Below are 20,425 nucleotides of genomic sequence, written 5' to 3' on the forward strand. Positions count from 1 at the left end.
AATAGAAGTCAATTCCATCAGCGTGGGGATATATATATATATTTAGGTAGTAAGACTTGATCCAGGAAAAGAACTGGGCCACTTAGCATTCTGAAGAAAGCTCCTTGTCTCTCCACAGAGGCTGCAGACCAGTTACTGTGAACAGCACTACTGAAGCACTTTGCCAGTTTGACGACCTTGACACTGAGGGGAGGAGGTGAGCCACTAAAAAAAAGACTATTCTTCAACATCTACACTGAAGCAGTCTTGACTTTTCTTTAAGAATAAAGTATGTTACATATTAGAATATTTACTTGTCTAATTAATACTTAATACACTAGAAAAAATGTTTTCTAGAATAAAATAAAATATACTCTTTTAAAAGGTGTAATCCATGTTTTTATAATAATCCATTGACTCTCTACACAAAGGGTAAAGAGGTCAATGAAAGAGGAGTTGGGGGTATGCAGCAGGGAGAGGTCAACAAGAGGGAAACTTTAATACTGTTTTTAGACAAATGCAGGTTTCAGAACCATTTAAAAAAAAAAGAGTAAGAAGAAAGAACAAAAGCAGCCAATGCCCTTGCACAATCCATGTGTGAAGCACTGAGGAGACAGCCCTATCAAGTACTGTAAGTACAGAGATGCACTCTGCTTCCACACGCACCTGTGGCCCTTAATCGTCAATATACTCGAACGGCTCTGGGGGTTCTGGCTCTTGCTCCTCCTCCTCGATCTTCGGGCCATGAGCTGCCACAGGTTCCACCAGCTCTTCGAGGTCTTCACTGGTGTCCTTCAGAATGATGATGCCTCCAATGGAGAGCTGTGAACAAGATCAAGGCGTTAAGCATGAGCCCCACTCATCCACCCAGTCTGCTCCGGAATCTAGGTGCCTTCTTGTCAAATGGCACCAGAGGATCCCAGAGGGTCTGGAAGCAAAATAATGTGATAGAACTAAACTTAACTGGATGGGGCACAGGAAATCTACACCTTGATTAGATGGGGGTGCAGGACACCTGGGCACTCGTGCCTGTGTGATCTGGGCTCAGCTACAAAAAGGAGCTAGTAAGATCTTCCTGGCTATTCTTTTGGGTTAGTCTGAAGATTGAACCGGGAAAGCACTGTCAGTGTGTGATCACAGAACCTCAGAGAACGGGGACCTATTTATGACTATTTACAGTTGTAATCCATTGGCTCTGTATAGCAGAATATGTGATGCTGTCAATCTTGAGATGATGTAACCCACTTTATTTAAGTGCAGTATTTATTTCCCAGTCTTGTTAAGATGAAGTCTCCTCCCGTAAAGATGTACAGGCTTGGAAACCAGATCGTTGGTGCTCTCAAGTTAACTATGACTCATCGTGACTCTGTGAACAGCAGATAGGAATCCTGCCCTCTTCCGTACCATCCTCACAATCTTGGACTTGTCCAAGCTGTGAAAACCTCAAGATTGGAAACCTCTTGGAAACCTAAGAGGGCAGTCCTCCTCTGCCCAACTGGAAAGATGTGTGTCAGAATCGACCTGGTGGCAGTGGTTATTTCCCAGCTCTGTCCAACACACTCACTGTGACTTGAGAAAGAGGGAGAATGTTCTTATTCAAGTAGAATATTCTGTTGCCTCTTGCTCAAGGAATGGTCGAGGGCCAGGAGCAATATCAGGTAGTTAAAAATGGAAAACCTGGCCTCATTTTAGAACTAAGGAACCTTCAAAATGTTACAAGTCAAGACAATGAAGAAACATAGAAAAGGGAAATAAACCACAGAAACAATTTTACGAATCCTTCTTCCAACATACTGCTGCTGCTGCTGTTAGGACTCATAGTGACCTGAACCCTGTCAAACTGTGACAGCTCTATCACCTCTGACACGTCTGAGCCCACTGCTGCAGTCACTGTTGTTAATCTGTCTTGTTGGGAGGGGTGTCTTCCTCTCTTTTGCTGACTTATCACTTTTCCAAGCATGATGTCCCTTTCCAAGGAATAGCCTCTCCTAGCAACACGTCCAAAGTATGAGACAGAGCTCTGTCATCTTCTCCTTCAAGGAGCACTCTGGCAGAAGGTAAATGCAAACATCCAACTCTTCACTCATCTCTGGTGTGCTAATTTTATTTTACTTGTGGTCTGTGTAAAAGGAAATGGAAAGCTGCCCTCTAATTCAATCAGTCAACAGTGGTGGCTACATCTGGAAAAAGCATATTTCTACCAAGTACATTATTGGGAAGGAAAAGCAACAGAGCACATTAGTCAAATGATTCATATATGTGTAAGCAGTGCTACTGTTCAAGTTAATTGGATTTTCGCTCATCAGGCATTACCAAGCTACTAAACCATTTTCCTTTCCTCAATATACACACACACATACTTCTCTCTTAAACATTTTGCCAGTAAGAGTACCAAAGTTTAACAGGGCAGCAAGTAATAAATGTTGAAGAGGATGTGGCGAGAAAAGAACTCTTCTACATTGTTGCTGGGATTGTAAAATGGTACAACCATTCTGGAAGGCAGTTTGGTGCTTCCTCAAAAAGCTGAACACAGAAATTCCATATGATCCAGCCATTCCACTTTTGGAATATACCCTGAGAATATGAGAACTGAGGCACAAACGGAGACTTGTACACCAATGCTCACAGGAGCATTATTCACTATCGAAGGAACATGGAAAAAGCGCAGATGTCCAACCACAATTGAATGGATTGAGAAACTGGTACATTCACATGATAGAATACTACACAGCATGCAGGAGTAATTTGTAAATTATTCCCTAACTTGAGAGGGACTGGAGAGCATTATAGTGAGTGAGCTAATTCAGTCCCACAAGGATAAATATAAAATATTATATTACTGTAGAATGAGTATGAGGATCCAAAGGGGGGCAGGTGGAAGCAGAGGGATGAGGATGTGTAGGGGAGGGGGTATTAATCACGGGGTTGTACAATTTGATGGGTGGGGTGAGAGAAATTGAAAAAATCTGGTCTAGAAAACAATGTATTAGAATTTTGTAAATAAACTAGCTCTTGTTGTTGCTGGTGATTGCCATCGAGTCGAGCACGACTCATAGTGACTCTATCAACAAAAGACCTAATGCCTTTCCCTAACCACTAGCATTTCTCCAAGTTCATAGAGTTTCCAGAGGCATGTGGTTTAGGAAGTAGATGCCACTTGTCTGAAACAATGGAATGAATTTTTTTAAAAAGAAAAAGTGAACCGGCAGTGGGCTAGGGAGGACAATGTGCAAAAATGAATGAATGAAAATCTTAACCTTTCGTTAAAAAAATTTAAAAGAAAAATTTACTTGTCTTGGAGAGCACCCGCTTTATAAATGGACCCTGCCTTTACTGTGGTTGTCCATTCAAGAGCAGATGGAGTGCATGGCCACTGTTCTCATCCTTCCTGACCTCAAGGTTCCCAAAGGACCAAACAGATCAATCATCTACCAAATGATCTTACTTTTTCTTAATACATAAGGACCACGTTATGACTCTTACCATGTTCGGCTGAAATAACTGAACTCAAATGGCACAAGATCATAACACATAGAAAGGACTTTTTAGAACTAATTTTATGGTTTAGGCTTCTTAAAGTGTTCTATGTTACTTAAAAAGTTCCTACTAAGCAGAGTTCAAGGGCATTCTGGGGCTTGGGAAGACTAGGACTAAGGACACAAGCAACAGTACACTTTCTGATAGGAACACTTTCCTTTTAAGAGGAACAGAGAACAGTGGGATGTTGTCCACATAAAAAAACGACAACTGCTTTGCTTAAAGGCAGCATCTGAGGGGGGGTCTGACAGCCTTGTTACTGAAGGTGGGGTGCACATGCACAGAGGAAGACTTTACTTTTCTTTCCTTTTAAATGAGCTATAATTCAAACACATTCACACTCTGTGACCACTAATCTCCCTCTGCTACTAATTATTTGCCTACTCTGGATAGTTTACGTGAATGGGATCACAGATTACGTGGTCTTTGTGTTAGGCTTTATTCACTTAACATAATGTTTTTAAGGTCCACAGCCATTATAGCAGGTTTATAACATTTTCCCTTTATAATTTTCCCTGAATAACATTCCATTGAATGGATGGGCCACACTGAAGGTTACAGTCTTTGACCAGCAGTCTGCTAATAGTAGGGTCGTGTTACCCACTTATCACAGGTGGTCAGTCTTCTTCCAATCCTGACCCATTCTTCTTCTTCATATAGTGCAGTATCTCAGACTATTTGCACAGCATAGACTGATGAACTCTGATGACAGAATACAATCCTGACGTATCCTTTTTCTGATCTGAAATCAAACTGTACCTCCTCGCTTTGTTTGATAGCTTCTTGGCCTTCTTATAGGTTCTGTTCTGCACAAGCATAATTAAGTGTTCTGGAATCCTATTCTCTGCAATGTTATCGGTAATTTATTATGATCCACATAGTCACATCTGAATTACAGTGTTAGTGAAGAATATAGACTATATCACGGGCTGCCAGAAGAATAAAAACAAATGTCTTAGAGTATTTCTTAGAACACAGAACTAAGACTGATGCAGTGGCTTCAACAGTGGGTTCACACAGCAATGATCCTGAGGAGGTAAAAAGCTGGACATTACTGCATTCCAGTGCACAGAGGGTTTCTGAGTGGAACTGACTCAATGGTACCTAGTAGATGAACCACAATCTTCATTCCATTCACCAGCTGATGGGCATTGGGCTATCTTCCCTTTTAGGCATTATGAATGTTGCTATGAATAATTATGTATAAATTAAATGACACTCACACTTTTTTCTAAGTTTGAAATGCAATGATTTTATGAAAATAATACAATCATAATAATGACTTATATTCAAAGAACTTACAAGTCTTGTTCTAGGTGCTTGTGTTAATGTTATAAACTTGCCTAATTTTTGCTTTATTTGCAGTGGAGGAAACTATGGCAGAGAAGGGTCACATAACTGAAAAAGAGCAGAATCATGCACACCCATGTTTATCGCGGCTTTGTTCACAATAGCAAGGAGGTGGAAACAACCCAGGTGCCCACCAACAAACGAATGGGTAGAGAAGCTGTAGTATATTCACACAATGGAATACTATGCTCCACTGAAAAACAAGGAACTCATTCAATATTATTCAAAATGGGTGAGCCTGGAGGACATTATGCTGAGTGAAATATCTCAGTCACAAAGGGACAAATATTGCATGGTGCCACTGCTGTAAAATGGGACTGATATCAGGGTGGGGGTAAGACTGAGAAAAACTGGATAAATTGTGCATACTGCACTGAAACAGATGAGGGACTGAATAATTTAAAAGCGACGTATGATAGGGTATTATGGTTATCACAAGAGTCCACAATTAAGGTTGCATAGTGGAATGTACTTGGGACAGTGGGAGGGTTGTGGGGGGATTGTGTACCAGGGAGGGAGTCTTTCTTTTACTTTTGAAAGAGAGGAGCGAACTGGGGGGCGGGGGGAGATGGCTGGGCGGGGAGAGAAGTGCAGCAATGAATAAATGGAAATCCAAATTCTCCTTAAATGTTCATTAAAATTATTTAAAAAAAAAAGAGCAGAATCAAGATTAAAGTCCAAGAAGATTTGGAAATTTACCCTTCTCTATCAAGATTCTCCACAACTTGTCTGTCAATCCACTTGGACAGAAGAGTCAAGGTCTCTCACTGCTACTATCAGATGGATCTTGGCTAAAAGCAGAAAACACCAGGAAGATGTTTACTTGTGTTTTATTGACTATGCATAGGCACTTAACTTGTGTTGTTATGTGCCATCGAGTCACTTGAGACTCATAGTGACCCTATGTATAAGAGCCCTAAACGCTGTTTTGTTTACCTGTGTAGATCATAATAAATTATGGGTAACATCAAGATGAATGGGAATTTTAAAACACTTAATTGTGTCCATGCAGAACATGTACAGACCAGCTGTTTGAACAGAACAAGGGAACACTGCCCGGTTTAAAATCAGGAAAAGTTGTATCATTGTGCTTATTCAATCTATATGCTGAGCAAAGAAGCTGGACTGTGTGAAGAATGTGGCATCAGACTGGAGAAGACTCATTAACAATCTGCTGTGAAACAACCTTGCTCATTGTTAGCAAAGATGACATCAAGAAATCCTCACAAATGGAAGAACAAGTAATATGATAAGTGGAGAAAAGTATTGGAGTTGTCAATGATTTCATTTCACTTGGTCCACAATCAATAGCCATGGAAGCAGCAGTCAGGAAATCAAACAGTGTATTGCTTCGACTCAGTCTGCTGTCAAAGATTTCTTTTAAGTGCAAGGATGTCAGTTTAAAGACTAAGTTTTAACTGATCCAAGTCAGAGTTTTTTTCAGTTGCTTCATACAAATATGAAAGTTGAATAATGGATAAGACTTAAGAACTTTGATGTTGGCAAAGAATAATGAATATACTATGAACTAAAAAAGAAAGCACAAGTCTATAAAGGAAGAAGGGCAGCTGGAGGGGTCCTTCATGTGAGTATGAGGAGACATTGTCTCATATACTTTGGTCCTACTGTCAGAAGAGGCAAGTCCCTAGAAGAGGACCATCATGCTTGGAAACTGGAGGGTCAGCGAAGGAGAAGGAAGACACTCTCCAATGAGATGGACTAATGTCGTGACTGCAACAAGGGGCTTAAGCCCAGCAGAGATTGTGAGGACAGCGAAGGTCAGGCGGGGTTTCATTCTGATGTTACACAGGGTCACTAGGAATTGGAGCTGACTCAATGGCACCTAATAATAAGGCGATGCCACTGTCCTGTGCATTAATATGCACTCGTACATAGTTAAGAGCCACTGGTAACTTACAGGTTTGAAAGGCTGGTATCTACATGTCTCTGTCATGGTGAGGACTTTAAGCTGGGCGGGCATGGCTCTGGCTGGGTTATCCAACAACTGGAAGTTTGGCTCGGGTTCTTTTTTCTTTTCTTTTTCTTCCTTTTTCTCTGCCTCATCCTAAAAAAAAAAAAAAGGAAAAAAATCTGTTTTGTAAGGTTCATATCTGTTGCACATCACTGAGTGTACTTGATAAGCTTACAGAACAAAGATTAGGTGTAAAAGGTAGTGGTAAATACAGAACTAAAATTTACTCAGAATCAAGCCTATAAATACATCAAAATGAGGACCAAGATAGTTCTATTAAGGCACAACTCATGTGTCTTTCCTCTACCTCTTTAAGCCTGTAGTAATGACTTACTGCACTCTATGGAATGTATCTTTTAAAATAAGTTTAACTTTGCTTAAAAAAAAAAAGAAGAACTACAGTGACACAGCATGCAGAGAAAGTAGAAGGTAGCTCTGGAGGTGGGTATGGCACTGAGTTTCGAAGGATGAGGTTTTCTACCAGCATAGTTCAGTAAAGAGGGTCTACTTAAGCAACTAACAAGAAAACACCATAGATGAAGCATGGGAAGGAGAGGGAAATAAGGTATGAAAGGCTGGTAACATCAGATGTTGCATAGAAGGACTTTTCTTCCATCACTATCTCTTCACTTGAAAATCCTACTCAGTCCTTTAAAACTAATTCTAGTTTTCATTTCTTTTAGGAACTTATTTCTTACTTGTTTTCTTTCTGTTCTTCCCACAAATGAACATAAAATATCTTTGAAGTAAAATGCTATCTGATTCTGTATGTTTGGATACATATGTAAGGCATAATGATGCTTAACTGAAGAAGAATCTGGACCCCAAGTAAACAATACGGCAACTCACGCTCACTAAGTACACTTACCACTTCCATCTTCTCTTCCTCCTTTTTTTCTTTTTCTTTCTCCTTCTTTTTAGCCTTGGCAGTAATAGATAACACAGCAGTGGAAACCTAAAGGAAGGAGTAGTATAAATAGTTTAAACTCATTATCAATGTACAAATGCATAGTACTTCTTTTTTCCTGGGCATAAGCACAATAAAGAGGTCCACAGTATTTCTTTCTTCCTTGGTGTAAGCACAATAAAGTAGGAATGAGTTGAGGAACAAACAGGATAAGCAAGCAGACCACCATCCACACAGCCCATGCCAACTATCAGCAGGTCACTCTTCAGTCCTGAAGCTGCTGACCAGCATAATGCTGTGCTCTTCTTCTATTCTGTATCCTATTCTGGATGTGGATTTGTTACCATCTAAGGGGGCTATATCCATTTGACCTCTCCCTGTATAGGGAAAGTACAGGCTAACACCTCTAGCCATTGTGGTGGAGGTGTCCTCTGGGCCAAGATGGCAAAAGTGGCAGCACAGTGTGTGAGCCTGTAATCTGTGCTCCTTGAGGGAAGGCAGGAACTCACAGGCAAAACTGGGATTCTGAAAGGCTAGGCTTGTCTTTATTTCCTATCCCTGAACAGGGGAGTGAGCGTGAAACACAGATACACAGTTGGTGAAAACACGCTGCTGTTGGAAAAGGGGATTCATTACCTAATGATCCTAATGTAGCCTAATCACAAACAAAATGTAGAACAAATCATCAACAACTGGATAGTACTTTACTGAGAAAAACTGCAGGGGCAAGTACAGCTCTGTCATTCATTACACTTTGTTTTAACATCTCCTGGTATCCCATAAACTGCAGCTGAGAGTATACAATTGGTTAAAACTCATAAAAAAAACCACACCAAACAACACTGTTTAAGATCCATAGGGATACAAAAGAAAAATAAGTTTCATACATATTGAAAGTCACAAAAAAATATGTTAATGTATGACCAAGATGCTGGACAATAATATGTAGACAATAATTTTATTTGTGTTTCAAAATATTGCTATCTGTAGAGAAATTATTTGGAAAGAGTCACAAGATGAGGCTGCTGGGATGTGAATCACTGAGAAGGAAAACTGCTGCTGTTATGTGCCACTGAGTAGCCTCTGACTCATAGCGACCTTATGTACAACAGCTCTAAACCCTGCTCTATCCTGGGTCACTTATTATCTCTGACACATCTGCCCCATTACCCCAGTCACTGCATCAATCCATCTCATCGAGGGTCTTCCTCTCTTGCACTCTCTCCCCACCCTCCCAAGCATTGATGTCCTTCTCCAAGGACTGGTCCCTCCTGGCCACAGAGCATCAGAATCCTTGCCTCCAAGGAGCAGCCTGGTTTCACCCTCTCCAAGACGAACCTATACTCTTCTATAATTTTAGAGGCAAGGATGGTGAAACTGCATCTCAAGTATTTTGGACATGTTGTTAAGATGGGCCAGTCCTTGGAAAAGGACGTCATGTTGGCAAAGGTCGGGGGTCAGAGAAAGAGAGGAAGATCCCCAAGGAGATAAGACTGACACAGTGACTAACAATGGGTGGGAGCTTATCAGAGTTGGTGAGGATGGAGCAGGGCAGGGAAGGTTCAGACCTATACTTCATAGGGTCACTATGAGTCACAGTTGGCTCATAAAAATAATGACAATTATGTTTATGGTAAATAATGTAAAACATAAAAAAACAAACACAAATGTGAATAAAGCACTCAGTAGTTCCCGTGTCCAAGCATGAAACAAAGCCTCACCTTTTCCTTTTCTTTTTCTTTTGGTACTTCCAGAGGGGCAGGATACGCAAAGGTTGATGGTTTACAGTTTGATTTATACTGAACTTTCGGCATCTGGGGGGAAAAAACCACCCTTTTTTTCAGTTTCTTCAAAAAAATAATTAAGATCAAGACTTGAGTATTCTATGGTCTTAACACACAGACGCAAAAGGAGACCAGACATCCTTATGCAAACTATATGTTCATTTACTGAAAACCCAGTAAATATTTAATAGAATTCATAAGAATGTTTAAAAGTCCCTTCTTATCAGCCTCCCTTAATTGTATAAAGAACAAGAGGCCGTGAAAAGCTAAGGATTTATTCAATGCTACAGTCAATAGAGCTCCTGGGTGGGTTAAAGGGTTAACACACTTGGCTACTAACCAAAAGGTTGGCAAATCAAGCTGACCCAGAGGTCTCTCAGAAGGGAGGGAGATATAAAAGAAAACCCTCCAGAGCATCATTCTACATTGGAACATATGGAATGCCGTGCATTGGACCTTATGTGAAGGCAAACAGTGCCCAGCTAACAAACAGATTTTCAAAATACCCACTGTTACCTTCCCCTCAATCAGATGAGTCAACCTGAAGGGAAAATACATTACTGACATGAAGCAGATCTGAGTGTAGCCATATAAAATCCAAGGACACTATTCATCATTAAATAAAAATCTGTGTGTGTCAATGATGAACAGAATATTTTACAAAACAAAACTAAGATTTCAGGAACATACCTTTAAGTCCTTGTTAAGACCAATTACACAGGTAGGAGTATAAGCCAATGACAAGAAGTGTGACAGAGGAAACCAGAACCAGAACTGAGTGAAGACAAGGACGCCGACTACCGAAGGCATATGGGTGTGCCCAGTCCTGGACTGTAAGGAGATGGTGACGTTATGACCACCTGTAGAAAAAGAGACAAACGATATCAGTACAAGAGAGCAACAAGAATTGCTATACCAAGAAAGCATTTGGTGGTGACCTTAAGAACATGGATGCTACAATAACATATGGAGTTCTTGGAACTAATTAGCCAACGAGCTATCAGTAATGCTGTTGCTGTGAAGTGCTGGTGAGCTGACAACACCTCAGTGACCCTGTGAACAACAGATCTGAACCTTGTCCTATTCTGCATCAGTCTCACAATATAAGCCACACTCAAATCTACTGTTACAGTCACTGTGCCAATTCATCTTCTAGAGGATCTTCCTTTCTTTCTCTGACCCTCTACTTGTTCCAGGGAATGGTTCCCCAAGAGCAAGCTCAAAGCAGGTGAGACAAAGTTTCACCATACCTGACTCCAAGAAGCACCCTATTTGTCCTTCTTCAAGACAGATTTGTGTATTCTGGCAGTCCAATGCATATTCAATATTGTTCACCAGTACAATTCAAAGGTGTCAATGCCTCTTTAGTCTTCCTTATTGTTTGTCTCACTTTCAGATGCACATGAATCAAGTGGAAATACCACGGCTTAGGTCAGGTACACTCTTTAAACTGACAATACTGCTCTTGAGCACTTTGGAAGTCCTTTAGAGCAAATTCTCCCAATGGAACATATCTTTTGATTTCTTGATTGTTGCTACCAAGGCTACTGATTGTGTGTCCAAGTAAATTAAAATTGTTGACAACTTCAATCTTCTTTCCATCTATTGTGATATTGTCTACTGGTCAAGTGGTGAGGGATTTTGTTTTCTTGATGTTGGGATATAAGCCATTTTGAAAGCTAGTCTTTCGTCTTTTTCATTAAGTGCTTCAAGTCTTCTTCACCTTCTGCAAGCGAAACTATATGATCTGTATAACAAAGGCTGTTGATGATCCTTCCACCAATCCTGATATCAGTGTTCTTCATACTGTCCAGTATGGAAAAAGGATAAAACCCTGATCTATACCTTTTCTCATTTTAAAACACACAGTGTTCCCTTGTTCTGTTTGGCAGCTGCTTCTTGGTCTATACAGAGGTTTTGTATAAGCACAATTAAATGTTCAGGATTTCCCAGTTTTCTCAGTATTATCAATACAGCCAAATGCCTTTACACAATCAATAAGAGACAAGTAAACATCTTTCTGGTATTCTCTGCTTTCAGCCAAGATCCATCTTCCCTCAGCAAAGACAGCCCTAGTTCCAGAGACTCTGCTGACTCCGGCTTGACATTTCTGGCCATTTGATATACTTTTCCAGCTTGTAAAAAGAACAAAGGCTGCATGGGGATGGCCATATCTGACCTCTACTAACTCTATAAAGAGGAACTGCCATCATCATCATCATCACCACAAAACCAATTCCCAGGAGGTGAGATACGTCTCCCACCCTCCTACACTCATTTCTACTTATTCTACCACCAAGCTTACTACTCTACTGGGTCCAAAATCCACAGCAGTGGCTCACAGAGCACATGGAAACTTTACTCACGATTATGGGGTTTATTAGGGAAGTTAACAGATCACAAATTCTTTTGGCAACAGGATACAATTTCTCAGTCAGGTCAGCTTCTGAAGGATGCTCACAGGCCCTTGAACCTTTAGTTTCATGGCTTTAGGCCAATGTTACAAACTCTTAGTCCTTCCAACTATGGCTCTCTCCCCTGGTCGTCCAACAAACTTAGGGAAGGCTCTTAGCTTTGGTTCTGTGGGGTAGCAATCTCAAGGTCAGCCCTGTCTCAGGTCAGGTCTCTGGTTCTCTGCTGAGGTTGCTGCTGTTCTCCTATAGGTCTGGCTGGTGCAAGAATCTCTGGCCCTGAAAGGTGTACTGCATTCTCGGCTTCTTCTTTGCTGGTTTTGAGAGTCTCAAATTCTGCTGCTGAATCCACTTAATTTAGTGGTGAGACTAGCAGATCCCCTTGTGGATAGACTAATATGCTTTATTCAAATATTCCTGTCCAATCACATGGCAAAGTCAAAGTTAATGGCTGTGAAAAGAATTTTGAACAATAAACATTTAACACCACATAGCTGTTTCTGAATAATTTTCAGCAAGATTTAATTTGCATGTGATATTAATAATACTGTCCAATAATTTCTACATTCTGTTAGATCACTTTCTTTTGAGAACTGGAATATATATGGATCTCTTCCAGTCAACTAGTCAAGCAGCTGTTTTCCCAATTTCTTGTAAATTAGTGAACCCATGTAGTGCTGCATCTGTTCATTCAAACACCTCAACTGGTATCCCACCATTTCCTGAGGTCTTATTTTTTTGCCGATGCCAGCAGTGCACCTTGAACTTCTTCCTTACCATTGGTTCTTGATCATATGGTACTTCCTGATATGTTTCAGTACCAACTAGGTTTTTTTTGGTACAGTGACTGTGTATTCTTTCCATCATCTTTCAATGCTTCCAGTATCATCCAAGATTTTGCCCATGGCCTTCTTCAGTACTAGGAATTGGGGTTTGAATTTTTGTCCTTCAGTTTTTTCAGCTTGAGAAATGCTAAGTATGTTCTTCCATTTTGGCTTTCTAACTTCAACTTTTTGCATAAAATGAGCTATCCAGGGACTCCAGACTTGGAAAGGCTCCATTTTAACTAGACTCAGCTGATGGAGGCAGAAGTTCAAGCTGCTCTGAAGGAAATAGCAAAAAATAAGGCCCCTGGAATAGATGGTATACCAACTGACATATTTCAGCTAACAGATGCTGCTGTGGATGTGCTCACCAAGTTGTGCCAAGAAATCTGGAGAACAACCACTTGGCCAACTGACTGGAAGAGGTCTATATTTGTTCCCATCCCAAAGAAGGGCGACCCAACTGAGTGCGGAACCTACAGAACAATATCATTGATTTCACATGCAAGCAAGATTCTACTGAAGATTATTCAAAAACGACTGGAACAGTACATCAGCAGAGAACTGCCAGAAGTTCAGGCTGGGTTTAGAAGGGGTCGTGGTACTAGGGATATTGTTGCTGATGTTAGATGGATCTTGGCTGAAAGCAGAGAATACCAGAGGAATGTCTATCTGTGTTTCATTGATTATGCAAAGGCATTTGACTGCGTGGATCATAACAAACTGTGGCTGACTCTGAGAAGAATGGGAATCCCAGAACATTTAATCGTGCTAATGCGAAACCTATACTTGGACCAAGAGGCAGTCGTCAGAACAGAGCAGGGCAACACTGCATGGTTCAAAATTGGGAAGGGTGTACACCAGGGATGCATCCTGTCTCCATACCTTTTCAACCTGTATGCAGAACAGATTATCCGAGAGGCAGGGCTCTATGAGGAGAAGGGTGGCGTTAGGATTGGTGGACGATCTATCAACAATCTGCGTTATGCAGATGACATAACCCTGCTCGCTGAAACTGAGGAGGACCTCATGCACTTACTGCAGAGGGTCAAGGACTGCAGCCTTCAGTATGGACTGAGGCTCAATGTCCAGAAGACAAAAATTCTCACTACTGGACCAATCGGTAGCATCACGATGGATGGTGAAGAGATTGAGATTGTTCACAGCTTCAGTTTGCTCGGCTCCACGGTCAACACTCTTGGCACCAGTAGCCAGGAAATCAAAAAATGTATTGCGATGGGAAAGTCTGCGGTTAGGGACCTCTTTAAAGTACTCAAGAGCAACGGTGTCTCTCTGGAGACTAAGGTGCGCCTGATACAGGCCATGGTTTTTGCAATCACTTGTTATGCATCAGAGAGTTGGACAATGACTAGGGAGGATAGAAGGAGAATTGATGCCTTTGAGCTGTGGTGCTGGAGAAGAGTATTGAATGTACCATGGACTGCCAAGAAAACAAACAGATTCACCCTAGAGAGGGTTAAACCAGGCTACTCCTTGGAGGCAAGAATTCTGGGGCTTCGCCTGACATACTTTGGACATGTTATAAGGAGAGACAGGTCTTTAGAGAGGGACATCATGCTTGGTAGGGTGGAGGGATAGCACAGGAGGGGAAGACCCTCTATGGGTGGAATGATTCAGTGACTGAGGTAATCGGGATGGGTGTGTCAGAGGCAATGTGATTGGCACAGGACAGAGCAGAGTTTAGGGCTGTTGTACATAGGGTCGCTATAAGGTGCAAGCGACTCGACGGCACATAACAACAACAACAACAGGGCAAATCAAGCCCATTCTTCTCTATATATTGTTGTATACTGTCAAGTGTACTGTCTGACACATAGTCAGCCCTCTAGTAAGTTAGCAGATGCAGTAAACAGCAAGAGGCAAGACAGCCCTTGTTTCTCCTGTGGAGCAAGCTGGTAGATTTGAATCTCATGCCTTTGAGTTGGCAGTTTAACGCCTTACTACCTTCTTTACAGGTAAACCAAATGGGGGAAGCTTAAAGTATATAAAAATTGTCATGTTAAATGAACAAGTATTGTTGTTGTTATGTGCCGTTGAGCTTCTTGTGATTCATAGCGACCCTACGTACAACATCCCTAAACTCTGCTCTGTCCTGTGCCAATCGCATTGTCTCTAACACACCCATCCCCAGTCACTGAATCAATCCACCTCATAGAGGGTCTTCCCCTCCTGCGCTGTCCCTCCACCCTCCCAAGCATGATGTCCCTCTCCAAGGACCAGGCCCTCCTTACAACACGTCCAAAGTATGTCACACAAAGCCTCAGAATCCTTGCCTCCAAGGAGGCGCCCAGTTTAACCCTCTCCAGGATGTATTCGTCTTTATTAAAGGCTACCTTTTAATGTGTAAAATTTAGTACCTAATATTTTTGCAATAACAGCAAAGAGATTAATACATATTTCTAATAAAATCACAATTTATGAAAGTGTTTTAACAATAAAAAATGTTTCCTGCCTTTTCAGACACTAAGCTGAATAAAAATTATTAAAATGAAAAGAAATATCCAGAGCTAGTTAAGAAGGGCTATGTGTATAATTAGAGAAAAAAATAAAATCTAAGCAGCACTGAGTGTTACACTCTGTGAATTAAGTCACTGGAATGGATGGCAGGCGGTTCTGACATTCACTAGCCTTCTGACCTTGGACAAATCATTTTACCTCGAAAACTCTTTTTTCCACATTGGCAAAATGAGTATTTTAACCTGTGTAGTGATTTTCAGAAGAAAATTTTTATTTTGCGTGATACTGTGATATTCTTTGCCTCTTGCATTTTCCAGTCTCCTTTCCTAATAATCCCCATTGTTGGTATCATAACTGCTGAGTCAGATATATAGTATTAGAACCTCTTGCTATTGGTGGGGCTCTACAGGCACCATGGGGCCAGGAGAAGGCTCCTGATCTGCCCTTTGCTCTGGAGTGATGAGAGGGTTATGTTATTCTTACTCTCTCTAGCCCTTTTAGAGAGACATTCACGGTCTTGTGCCTTCATGAGTGAAAAAAAATAAACTAAAACCTGCAGCTTCTATTCTGGATCCTTTGTTATTCTAAATAAACACACATTCCTAGTTGAGATGAGGAAAAATTAACTGCAACAAATATGGAAGGTAGTGTTTTCTTAAAAGAAATAAATACAGAGAGCTTCTCACTGTGTCATATAAATTAGAGTAGAGAGCTGTTTTATATTTTAATATACTTTAGAACAGAAGTCTGGTAACTCTAAAGATGAGACAGCAAGCGAGCAGGGGAATGATGTTACTGGAAAAGTAACAACTAAAATGGAAATATATGGGAAGGTACAAATATGCAAAGTGTTCATCTAATAATAGAACTACAACAAAAACTAAGATACTATTCACCTTTCGAATTAGAATAGGTTAATTAAAAAAAAAGATTCTGTGCCTATGATCAGGAGACCTGGTATAGTAGGAGAAATGACTGTGCACTTCAACTATGAACTAAAGATGCTCTTTGCTTTCTCCCTTACTGAATGTCACTGATAGTAGAGGACAGGCATTTGTCTAGTTAAATCGAAACCTAAGGAATTAAAAACTATAGTTCTGACGTGGAAGGAGAGCCCATCTTTTCTGTAATAAACCACAATGTGGTGGTGAGAAATACGAATCTTATGAGTCAAACAGTACAGTATGCTATGCACTTAGGCAAATATGTCTTATATTTATTTTTTTAGCAGTGATGTGATTTTAAGAATTTATCTTAAAATAGAACTTTTTCTTTAAAAATTTTCTCAGAATCACACATACTAAGAAGTAAATTAGCCCACTATTGACATAATGCTCACTAACACAAGGCATTTGTCTCACTGCTTTACCAGAGATTTCCCTTTCCCCAAACCTACTTCACAAGATAGAAAACAGACACAAGAGGGAGAAAAGCAACTTCTCCAGACAAGATAGCTAGTACTATGCAGGGACTTTTAATAACTCTAGCAAAGGAATAATCTGCTCCAGACTTATTTCTGATTATCTCACATAGCCAAAGCAGATTGTTATGTCATTATATTTAAAATATGAGCCTGGATTCTAAACCAAAGATGAAAAAGTAAGGGCAGGAAAGGGTACAAGATTATTTGAATGGGTCTAGAAATGTAAATAATGAGAATGCTGACATCTTTTGAAAAACATAATCAACATCATATGACATTCTGAACATATGTACAGAAATTGTTAAGAGAGAACAAATTTGCTGGGTAAACATTCATTGAAAATACAGTAACATATTATTTAAAAAGTTAAATGTGTAAGACTTAAACCATTTACCTGCATCCAGTATACCCTGGGCCAATATCGCGCCAAACTTGGCCATGACGTCATCATGCTTATCATTGATGACTTTGGAATACAGCTGTCGGAACTGATTCACCTGAAGGAACAAGACAAAGAATTTTAACTCCATCCATTGCTGAGTTGTTTTAGAGCTGGAAAAATGGGAAGAGGAGGAATTAGGACACATTTGGAGACAGAATAATTTCATGAGCATTACATCTGTAGTCATGCGTATAATTTTTCAAAGAAGCCCTGGTGGCACAGTGATTAAGTGGTAAGCTGCATGTTGGGAGTTCAGGTCAAAATCTCCAGAGACTCCACAGAAGATGCGACAGTCGCTTCTGTAAAGCTCACAGCCTTAGAAATCTACCTCTAGGGCAGGGTTTACCACTGGCAAGGTCACCATGAATCAAAATCAAGTTCATGGTAATAGGTCTGGGTTGACTCTTTATAACTGGTACAGGAGCAACAGTTCTGCTTTCAATTCTCATTCCGCAAGGATGAGTCCGGCTCAAGGGAATGCTCAGTGTGATGTCTATTCCTCTGTGGTTGTCAGCAGGCTTAAACAGCCCACTGGACATTACTTACTAAGGCTTTTGCTGCACTTGGGGTTAGGGCTGTCTGCTTATCATCAACCTCAAGATTTCCCAACAGGCACAGGCCTTCAGTTTTACCTTAAAGCAAACTACCCTTCCCAAAGCTGTGTGGGGTACATTTTGGATTAACTATACTTACATACACAGTATAGATTGTCATTGTATGCATGATTAGTTTTCTGAGGACATGTCCAAGTAAGAATCCTTACCAAGAGAAAGACCAAAAAAGAAAGTGCACGGTCCCTGTTAGGGCAAGATAACCAGCTTGAATGTTTTTTTTTTAAAACTTTTTGTTTGCAACTCCTTTATTTGTTTCTGCATTTTATAAAATAGTATGCATGGGGGAAAAGGTGGGATCAGAAGGGTCAGGGTGGGCAGCAGGGAAAACATGTTGCTGTTGTTATGTGCCGTCGAGCCAAGCTTGGTAAAGCAAGGGTCAGCAAAAGAGAGGAAGACCCTCAGGGCACGGTGACTGTAACATGGGCTTGGACATCGTGCAGATTTGGAGGATGGCACAGGAAAGGGCAGAGTGCCCATCATGGGTTCACTACCAGGTCATTACATTGTTGTTACGTGCCGTTGAGTCGCTTGCGACTCATAGCAACCCTATGTACAATAGCCCTAAACCTGCTCTATCCTGTGCCAACTGCATTGCCTCTGACACACCTATCCTGAATACCCCAGTCACTGAATCAATCCACCTCATAGAGGGTCTTCCCCTCCTGCACTGTCCCTCCACCCTACCAAGAATGATGTCCCTCCTCCAAGGACCTGTCCCTCCTTGCAACATGTCCAGAGTATGTCAGACGAAGCCTCAACATCCTTGCCTCCAAGGAGTAGCCTGGTTTAACCCTCTCTAGGGTGAATCTGTTTGTTTTCTTGGCAGTCCATGGTACATTCAATACTCTTCTCCAGCACCACAGCTCAAAGGCATCAATTCTCCTTCTATCCTCCCTAGTCATTGTCCAACTCTCTGATGCATAACAAGTGATTGCAAAGACAATAGAAAACATAGAGTTGCCTAAATTAGTGGGTGGAGGGAGGGGTAAAGGAAAAGGGACCTATCTGGTGGGGTTCTGGAAAGGTAGCATAATGAAGGGCATGGTTTAATGATGATTGATCTTTTAAAACATAATGAATGAGAATGATTGTATGAAACACAACTTGAATGAAAATAATGTGAAACGCAATGTATATGAACATTGTAAGGAAACCAATGAAAATTATAAAATATAATATGTATCACTTTTATAGATAGAAAATCCTATGTAAAAATGATTCTCATCAATAAAGATTCTTCTAAATCTGTCTGAGTCAAAATGAAAAAACTTCATGCTTTTTCCTCGTCTGTTTCTCCAACAATGCTCTGCAAATGGAAGGCATCCATGAAATAGAAGATTAAGGAGCCCCTCAAATTGCCTAAAGCAGAAAATATCAAATTTGAGTTTCCTAATGACTTTATGTGCCATGTCGACTCTTTCCACGTCATGTAGCCTGAACTGGGAGGCCAGGCTGTGACACAGTAATGTGAAATCAGAAGGCAGAGGCTTATAGAGCTGGCGTCTGTACTTAAAGCTGTCTTAGTAAATTATTTCTCATTTTTTGGACTCAGCTTCTTCATATACACACCTACTTCACAAAGGTGTTAAAGAGTTACACGAGGTTATGTGTGGAAAGCCTTTTAGAGCTATAAATGTTCAGTAAGCATCACTATATTAATACACGGGGCAGAAACTGACCAGTTCTCCCTATTACCTCTGGAACCCAGATATTGTTAACAAAAAATACTACTTTCAGATGCATTTTCATAATTTTATTAATGGGGGAAGAAAAAGAAACTAGCTCTGCCACTCATACACAGGGTTTTTAGTCAGCCATCACGTCTCTGGGACTTACTTACTCTGTTTCTACAGATTAGAGTGACTGAATCATCACATAAGTCCCCTCTAGTCTTTAGTGTCTGATGCTTTTACTCTGGTTCAGCAGGTCAAATTCCTTTTATTCTGAATTTATTTTAGTGGAACAGTTACAATACCTTATATAGGGTGGAAATTTTATGTGCTAAAGGCTTGTAAAGTATTTCAAGAATTTACCAAAAAGAAACACTGGACATAACACTGTATGCACATTATAGGGAAGAATTTTGAAGCACAAAAATGCACTCAAGACATCAAGAAAATACCTAGTGAAATGGAGGATGAATTTTTAAAAAACTGGTAAAACATTTGTCTTGTTGACAATCTAGTAACATGAAAACAACATGTGAGGTCACAGTGGATAAGTATCTATAGAGTCCTCTCAGAGGAGATGCACTCCATGGGCAAATCTGCTCCATTGCCATTACCCAACTGTACAACTTCTAAAAGCATAGCCAAAGATCAAAAGCAGAAATAAAAGATGCAAAAGTTATTTATATGGTAACTGTTATATTTAAAACCAGCAAAAAAATATGGACTGTGCTTGCAAAGGTACTTATGTTCTAGATGATAGAATACATTTATTATTACTTTTTAAAAGGATGAAAGGCTTGATTCTTTGTAAAACAAATTTCAAAGGTCCTAAAAATGATATAAAAGAAACAAGCTGGATGAAAGATAAAAAAATTATTATCTAGCACATCCAGAAACTTCTACAACAGGGTAAAAAGGGAAGCCACAGACTGGGAAAAAGTATTTGGTAATTACATGTCAGATAAGGGACTTATTTATATCCAGAATTTATGAAATATTTGAGCATCACAATAGGATAAAGGTAAATAATCCAA

General features: G+C 40.3%; 1 protein-coding gene across 2 annotated transcripts in view; it reads right to left on the reverse strand.

Annotated features, from left to right (window-relative positions):
- Positions 1 to 644: 644 nt before the first annotated feature.
- Positions 645 to 20,425, reverse strand: part of PSMD1 (proteasome (prosome, macropain) 26S subunit, non-ATPase, 1) — a 96,976-nt gene continuing 77,195 nt past the window's right edge. The window contains exons 19-24 of one of the 2 annotated variants that reach the window (XM_006893482.1): positions 17,060 to 17,162; positions 10,220 to 10,389; positions 9,467 to 9,559; positions 7,707 to 7,793; positions 6,785 to 6,931; positions 645 to 801 (exon numbers count right to left, since the gene is read on the reverse strand). In XM_006893482.1, the coding sequence (XP_006893544.1) occupies positions 655 to 801; positions 6,785 to 6,931; positions 7,707 to 7,793; positions 9,467 to 9,559; positions 10,220 to 10,389; positions 17,060 to 17,162 (747 nt within the window). In that variant the 3' untranslated portion in view covers positions 645 to 654. The remainder of the gene's footprint in view (positions 802 to 6,784; positions 6,932 to 7,706; positions 7,794 to 9,466; positions 9,560 to 10,219; positions 10,390 to 17,059; positions 17,163 to 20,425) is intronic. The other variant, XM_006893483.1, reaches the window with a different exon arrangement.

The sequence above is a fragment of the Elephantulus edwardii genome, unplaced genomic scaffold, assembly GCF_000299155.1.
Source record: "Elephantulus edwardii isolate Elephantulus edwardi_28Jun2011 unplaced genomic scaffold, EleEdw1.0 scaffold00127, whole genome shotgun sequence".
Taxonomy (NCBI): domain Eukaryota; kingdom Metazoa; phylum Chordata; class Mammalia; order Macroscelidea; family Macroscelididae; genus Elephantulus; species Elephantulus edwardii.